General features: G+C 38.2%; 1 protein-coding gene across 4 annotated transcripts; it reads left to right on the top strand.

Annotated features, from left to right (window-relative positions):
* The first annotated feature begins 1729 nt into the window (after window positions 1-1729).
* Window positions 1730-4940, top strand: LOC148566028 (uncharacterized). 4 transcript variants are annotated; one of them, XM_088487717.1, is made up of 4 exons: window positions 2656-3524; window positions 4008-4319; window positions 4439-4494; window positions 4656-4940. In XM_088487717.1, the coding sequence occupies exon 1, from the start codon at window positions 2754-2756 to the stop codon at window positions 3516-3518; it is 765 nt and encodes a 254-aa protein (XP_088343843.1). In that variant the 5' UTR covers window positions 2656-2753; the 3' UTR covers window positions 3519-3524; window positions 4008-4319; window positions 4439-4494; window positions 4656-4940. The 4 variants fall into 4 exon arrangements, 3 of the variants coding, with proteins under 3 accessions (XP_088343843.1, XP_088343841.1, XP_088343842.1); XM_088487715.1 differs by having other exon boundaries at window positions 4008-4494; XM_088487716.1 differs by having other exon boundaries at window positions 4008-4494; window positions 4647-4940.
* Window positions 4941-8344: the final 3404 nt, after the last annotated feature.

Below are 8344 nucleotides of genomic sequence, written 5' to 3'. Positions count from 1 at the left end.
GTCCCAATCACTTGATGAAGCTGTTGATTCCTTCACTCGCAGCATATGCTCTCTGCGTCGTACTCCATCCATAATCCAATTCACCAAGAGTAGAGTTTGAAGAAAAGTGCTCAGCAATTGAAAATGAGAATCAAGCTAGGATTAAAGTGGCAGAAGAATATTGTTCCTCAAACACAAAATTAACAATATAAAATTGATGCAGACACATAAGTGCATGTCAAGGAAACCAACTTGTGAATATCAAGGCAGTTCAAATTTCCAATCCAACATGAACAATATAAATTCAGTATCTGCCTACTACACTTACATACATGCAAATATGTACCAAACTAAGAATCTATTGTTCCTCAAACACAAATCTGTTGTTAGCAGACGAACCTAATGAGACTTACCTAAACAAGTGGAAATGTAGATTTTCCTCTTTCCGTGAGTTTGTAGTAGTGACTAGTAAGCATGCAATGCTTTTTATGTGTTCAACCTTTATGATATTTGCTTTACCTACTATGCAGATGCTGAAGATAGTAGTGAATCATTATGGACATGCATATGTGATACCAATGATTTCCCTAAGGTGGCAGTTGGTGGCTGTAGCTCTAGTTACTTTAATCCTGCAACTGCATCTAGGGTATCTTCCTTTTTCCTTTTTGCTTCCTTCTGCTAGTATGGCTTTGCATACCATAATTAGAAACCCTTTGCTTAATTTTAGCTATGTAGATTTAAATAATGATTTGAATCCCTTTATTTTCAACATATTTGATTTCATGGCAACTATAACTAAATGGTGATGATCAGTATATAAAATTATAAATTCATTTTGTGTTTGAGGAATAGATTCTTAGTCTTTATGTATAACTATATAAGAAAGCATGCAAGTGTAATAGGTAAATACTGAATATTACTGGGTTAGACTACACAAAATGTGGATATTATTGTTCATATTGGATTGAAAATTTGAAATGGCTTGACGTTCACAAGTTCATTTCCCTGGCATGCACATATGCATTTGAGCGGTGTTAAGATAGTTCGAGGCAGGTGTTGTGCAGCTGTTTGTGTAAGATCAAGCTTTGCACTTTTAGTTTTGTTCCATTTATATCTTTGTACCCTTTATTGCTGAGATTGTTAATTTATCCATCAGTGGCATTTATTTTTGTACTTAAAGATTGATTAATAAATATAATGATAGTTGCTGAATGACAATTTTAAGTGCATTTAGGTGAGGGAATGATGAGGAGTTTATGTGAATCCATTGGTGGATATCAAAGATTGAAAGAGTGTTAAACATCACATGCTGATGATGCTGCTGCTGGAATTGACATATAATCATAGTCGACGCATTGCCTTAATTTGTTGTTGTTAGGTGTATCGTGTTTCTGTAGTGTCTCTGCAACGGCTTTGATTGGTTCTTGCAGCTGTAATGCTTTTTCACTTATCTCGACGGCTTATTAGGCGAAATGCTCTCTTTTGTTTTTTTTTTTTTTTTGGGGTGGGGAGGTATAAAAGAATTATGCTTGAGATTAAGTATGATTTGGTACTGTTTGATTTTTTATTTTTACATGGATAATTTGGAGATGTAATATATTTTTACTTTATTTAACTAATTTTAAAATTTATTATTTACATTATTCACAAAAATCATTATCTATATAACAAAATCTGTTTTCTTTAATAAAATATGATAGTATATATAAATGTGTAACCGATAATGCGCTGCAAAAAGTTGTCTCAGACATACCCAACAAAATTGAGAGAACTATTTCCGCAGAGATAGCAACGTCTAGTCGTCTACGTCTTGGACCAGAGAGCAGACAGCACTCCCTCTAACTTAACAGCCAAAGTGCGAATCACTAAAATGTTGTCATCCTCAACCTCAACGATCATTTTTAGGTATTCTCTTCTCCAAATCCCTAATTTTGTTTCCTTCCCTTCCTCTTCATCTTCATTCTCATCCCTTCACTCTCATTCTACTCGTCAAGTTGATCAAGCTGTTGATTCCTTCACTCGCATGCTCTCTATGCGTCGTACTCCTCCCATCATCCAATTTAACAAGATTTTGGGATCCCTTTCCAAGACGAACCATTTCCACGCCGCCGTTTCCCTTTTTCAGCAATTGCAAGCCAGAGGAATCGCGCCCAGCATAGTTACTTTGAGCATTGTAATTAATTGTTGTTGCGGCATGGGTTGTATGAAGCTTGCTTTCTCTGTATTGGCCAATATTTTCAGAATGGATTATCAACCTAATACGGTAACATTGACAACAATCCTGAAAGGTCTCTGTCTCTGTGGTAGTGTTGAAAAAGCAGTGCGCTTTCATGACAGACTGCTGGCTCATGGATTTCACTTTAATCAAGTCACTTATGGGACCTTCAATGGTCTCTGTAAGTCCGGACACACATCAGCTGCTATTCAAGTGTTGAGAAAGATCCCACAGTATGGCATTGCTCCTGATGTCGTCATGTACAGCTCAATTATTGATAGCTTGTGCAAGGATACACTTGTAAGTCAGGCTTTTCATTTATATTCTGAAATGCTTGCTAACTGCTAAGGGAATTTCTCCCGATGTTATCACATACAGTTCTCTCATTTTTGGGATTGTGTCTTGCGGGTCAATATAAGGAAGCCATTGATTTGTTAAGTGATATGGTACCTAGAAACATTACTCCAACATTACTCCAGATGTTCATACCTATAGTATTTTGATCGATGGGCTATGCAAGGAAGGAAAGATCAAAGATGCTAAGAATGTGTTGGCTGTGATGACAAAACATGGTGTGAAACCAGATGTGGTTACTTATAACTGCTTAATGGACGGATATTGTTTGGTTAATCAGGTAAATAAGGCAAAATATGTATTCAACACAATGGCCGAGAGTAGACCGTTTCCTAATGTTCGGAGTTACAATATCATGATTAATGGCTTTTGTAAGAGTAAAATGATCGATGACGCCTTGAATCTCTTCGAAGAGATGCGTCGCAAGAACTTGGTTCATGACACGGTAACTTACAATACACTAGTTGATGGCTTGGGAAAATCAAGGAGAATCCTTTGTGCCTTGGAGCTTCTTGAAAAGATGCATGATCGAGGTCAACCTGCTGATATAGTCACTTACAATTCTTTGCTGGATGCTTTGTTCAATATCAAACAACATGACAAGGCACTTATGTTATTCAATCAAATGAAAGAGTGTGGCATTGATCCAGATATATATACATACACCATACTTATAGATGCCATGTGCAAAAGTGGAAGACTTAAAAATGCAAAAGAGATTTTTCAAGATCTTTCTATTAAAGGCTATCGTCCAGACGTGAGGACATACACTATTATGATCAATGGGCTTTGCAAGGAGGGCCTACTTCATGAAGCATTGGCTTTCTTGTCAAAAATGGAAGACAATGGTTGCTTACCAAATGCTGTGACTTATGAAATAATCATTCGTGCTCTGTTTGAAAAAGGTGAAAATGATAACGCGGAGAAACTTCTTCGTGAAATGATATCTAGAGGCCTATTGCAAGGATAAAAGTTGGTGAGATTCTTCTTGTTAGACATCACAAAATCTTCTTTGTATCCCTTTCTTTTTAACTTGTGTTTTGTTCTCAATCATCTTTCGATTCCATATTAATGCTTTTAGATCTTCACATGATTGTGATTCTTTATTCTACCCACACCTAAGTGTTTTCTTTGTCGTTGCTTATTATATGGCATTTTCGGTGACTAGCTGTTATATGTGGCTTGTCGGATCTATCATTATATCCTTTTTTGTTTTTGTAATTATATATGTGCATTGATGTTAATTTATTCCTAAGCTGAAATGGTTGTGATTTTCATCATTCAAAGGGAATCCTTGTTAGTTGTAAAGCTTCCCTGCACTCTTACTGTCTTTCGATCTTTTCATTTCCCCCATAATTAAAGTAAACTCTCATGCAGCAGCATATTGTCTGATGTAGCCTTAGATGAAATCTCAAATGTTATTTTGCAAACATCTTCTCATTTTTCTGTGTTCATGCAGTTATACGTGAAGCATACTGTACCAAAGCAATCAACTTAATAAAAAAAGTTACTGATTCAAACTTCAAAGCCAAAGGATTTTGATCAAACAGTAGCCTCTTGCGCAATCTCCAAGCACCCCAAAGAGTAGCAAGAAACATTTGCACAGGTTAATGCTCAAGAAAATAACTAGTTTACAAGGGCAAGCAGTAGCAGAAAGCCAATGGATTTTATTCAGATGCCATTAAACTAAGCAGCAAGAATGCAACATACTACAGTAATAGGGCCCAAGCATCTAAGTCTTTATGTATTAGAAAGCATACAAGTCTAGTAGGTAGATACTGAATATTACTAGCTTAGACTATACGAGATGTGGATATTACGTTGATCATATTGGATTGAAAATTTGAAATGGCTTGACATTCACAAGTTCATTTCCCTGCTGACATGCAGATATGCAGCTGAGCGGTGTTAAGGTAGTTCGAGGCAGGTGTTGTGCAGCTGTTTGTGTAAGATCAAGCTTTGCTCTTTTAGTTTTGTTCCATTTATATCTTTGTACCCTTTATTGCTGAGATTGTTAATTTATCCATCAGTGCATTTATTTTTGTACTTAAAGATTGATTAATAAATATAATGATAGTTGTTGAATGACAATTTTAAGTGCCTTTAGGTGAGGGAATGATGAGGAGTTTATGTGAATCCATTGGTGGATATCAAAGATTTTCAGAGTGTAAACATCACATGCTGATGCTGCTGCTGCTGGAATTGACATATAATCATAGTCGATGCATTGCCTTAATTTGTTGTTGTTAGGTCTATTGTGTTTCTGTAGTGTCTCTGCAACGGCTTTGATTGGTTCTTGTAATGCTTTTTCACTTATATATCTCGACGGCTTATTAGGCGAAATGCTCTTTTGTGGGGGGAAAATTATAGTTAAAGAATTATGTTGGAGATTAAGTAGGATTTGGTCTGGTTTAATATTTTAGTAACATTCAAACGTTATATATTAAAAAAAATTACATTTGATATTTTCAATCAGAAAATGAATGAAGTTGTCATGATGTCCCCTCTCTTCAAGCCCGGGTCTTCTCCTGGGGTTTTGAAGAGTGTAGTCAGTTCTTGTGTCCGTACCACATCGTGAAACCAAGCCTTCTTGGATCGTGTAGTCTGTGTACCACAAAAAACACAGAACAACAAAATCAAACAAAACAAAATACTAGATCTCATTACTCGCAAACTAAGCACACATCAAGTTATCGATGGAGCAAGAAGACAAGTCCCTGCATAATGAAGACAATGAAACAGTAGATACGGTTGATGAAGAAGAGCTGATAGTATATGGAGAAGAGGATGTTACTGAAGGGGTCCAGAACTGTCAAACAAGCATCATAGGAAAAATCATCATAGATAAAAACATCAACCTGACATGGATCCAAACTGCAATGTCGAACATCTGGAAAAGTCCAGAGGGTTTTAGAGTAACAGAAGTGAGACCGAAGATGGACCAGTTTTTCTTCAAAAGAGAATCAGATCTGGAGAAAGCCTTAGAAGGATCACCATGGTTATTCAGAAACGCGTGATTGCTGGTGAGGAGATGGGAAAGAGACGGGGGAAGTGGAGAGAAAGACTAGAAAAAGCAGAGGTAAAAATGCAGATTTGGGGACTCTCTGAGCACTGCAAAACACCCAAACTAGGGAAAAAAATTGCATCTTGTATGGAAAAGTAATGGAATGCGAAATCTTTGGGCAGGAAGAGAGCAAGAGAGATTTGTTAAGGCTAAGGTGAAAATGAAAGTAGACACAGCTTTCAAGAAGGGGATCAATGTAGGAAGCAAGGAAGATGGGCTAACCTGGGTGGATTTCAAATATGAACGCCTCCCAACCTTCTACTACTACTGCGGTAGAACTAGACATGAAGAAAATACGTGCGAGGAAGTTGCAAGAGATGAAGAGGAAGGCAAGACCAGATCAAAAGAACTTGGACCATGGCTCAAGGCAGAACAAACAGGGAGAAGAATAAGCCAAGGAACCACAAAGAGCAAGGCAGAAAAGGGGGAGAAGAGGAATGAAGAAAAGAGAAAAGAAAAGCTAGCAGAGAAACTTATGAAAAAATTGGCAAGCCTGTCAATGTCGGACACTAATGTGTCTGATTCTAAGGCTCAAGCCAACCCCTGCGATAGTTGAAACAGAAACTTCCCATCAAAGGAAGGATCTGATTCTAGTTAACAAAAATGAGCAAGATAACCAAAACAAAGAGAAAGATCAAACACAACAGACACTGGCAGAAGCAGAAATAGAGAAGGGAGAGGAAAACAAAGTAGTAGAAGAGAAAACACAAGATGAAAGAGCAAAAGGGACAAATAAGAAAGAGGAGGAATGAGAACAAAATAAGAAAAATTTCACCACATTCCTTGACATCACAAACCATGAGTCAGAGGGAAAAAAGTCAACTGTTAAAAAATGGAAGAGACAAGCATGGGAAACAACATACAGTCTGGAGCTAACACAGGAACCAACAAAAACAAAACCAAAAAGGAAAAATAACCCAGAGGAGGATGAGACCATGGAGGAGGCAAAACCACAAAAGAAGAAGCTAGCCAACAAATCTGGAAGAGAAACGGCAGAGGCTGCTGGGCAGCCCTGCCGAGACCTATGAAAATACTAAGCTGGAATTGCCGTGGGCTTAGGAACCCATGGGCAATGAGAGCTTTGCACAAGCTCATCAAACAGAAAGTTCCCAACCTTGTTTTCTTAATAGAGACAAGGAAAAAGGCAATAGAGATTATGAGGATGAGATACAAAGGAGGATTACAAAATGTGATAGGGGTGGATTGTAGCGGAGAAGGAAGACAAAAAGGAGGAGGATTGGCCTGTATGTGGGATGATTCAGTGGAGGTAAACATAATCTCTCTATCCCCAAACCATATCGACATAAAGGTAAGGATAACTGAGAGTAACCAAAAATGGCGACTGACCGGCTTTTATGGTTATCTAGAGAGTCAGAATAAACAAGTAAGATGGGATCTATTGAATACTCTTGGTTCTGTTTCAGACTTACCCTGGGTAGTTTTTGGTGACTTTAATAAGGTAATAACACAGCAGAAAAAATTGGGGGGAGGGGGTGGGCAGGGGGTAATCCAATAGCATTCTCCCAAGTGAAAGGGTTCCAAGAAGCAATCCAAAATAACCAGCTAATGGACTTAGGTTTTTTGGGACACCCTTTTACTTGGTCTAATGGACAAGCAAGTGAAAGGAACATACAAGAAAGGTTAGATCGAGCTCTTGCAACCCTTGAATGGAAGGAGTGGTTTCCGAGGACAACAGTCCAACATCTAAGCCAATTCAAATCAAATCATAGCCCACTGTTAATCAACTTAGCGGGAGGAAATGGAACTGGAAGGAAGAGGGAACACATGTTCAGATTTGAGGAGTTGTGGTTCTCAAATGGAGATTGTGAAAAAGTTGTTAAAGAAGCTTGGGGAGATCGGGCAGAGACCATTCAGAAAAGGATAAGTCACTGTGCTGGAAAATTGGATAAATGGGGAGGAGAAACGTTTGGGAACATCCATAAGAGAATTAGAAAGGTACAATAGGCCATAAGCAAACTAAACTCCTCCCAACAAACTGAAGAAACACTGTAGCGAACCAAAGCAGCAGAAGCAGAGTTGGATGAACTCTTGAAGGCAGAAGAGATATGGTGGAGTCAAAGGTCAAGAGTTGCGTGGCTAAAGCACGGGGATAAAAACACGAGATTCTTTCACCACAAAGCATCACAAAGGAAGAGGAGGAATCGGGTTGAAGCCATAGTGGATGACCGGGGGGTTAAGTATGAAGATGAAGAGCAGATTGAAAAAGTTATGAGGGAATTTTTTGAAAAATTATTCTCAATTGAAGAAACCATGGAAGTGGAAAAACTGGTGGAAGTAGTTCGAGGTCGGATAAACTAAGAGAGATTTAAGAAGCTTAACAAGGATTTCATCAAAGAAAAAGTGTCCTAAGCCCTCTATCAAATGCACCCAACCAAAGCCCCAGGCCTGAATGGACTACCAGCATTATTCTACCAAAGATTGTGGCCGGTGGTAGGCGAGGAGGCAACAAAAATAGTGCTAGATATTCTAAATAAGGAAGCGGACCCAAAACCCCTAAACCACACCTTTATATGCTTGATCCCCAAAGTGCACAAGCCAAGACACACGAGAGAATTTAGACTGATTTTCCTATGTAATGTGATTTTCAAGCTAGCTACGAAGACTATGGCAAATCGACTAAAGGTGATCCTTCCCCAAATCGTTGGTGAGTATCAAAGTGCTTTCATCCCAGGTAGATTGATAACGGACAATGATCTAATAGCTTTTGACAT

This window comes from Arachis ipaensis, chromosome B5 (genome assembly GCF_059453495.1).
Source record: "Arachis ipaensis isolate K30076 ecotype BB chromosome B5, ASM5945349v1, whole genome shotgun sequence".
Lineage (NCBI taxonomy): Eukaryota > Viridiplantae > Streptophyta > Magnoliopsida > Fabales > Fabaceae > Arachis > Arachis ipaensis.
This window is presented reverse-complemented; position numbering and strand designations above follow the sequence as displayed.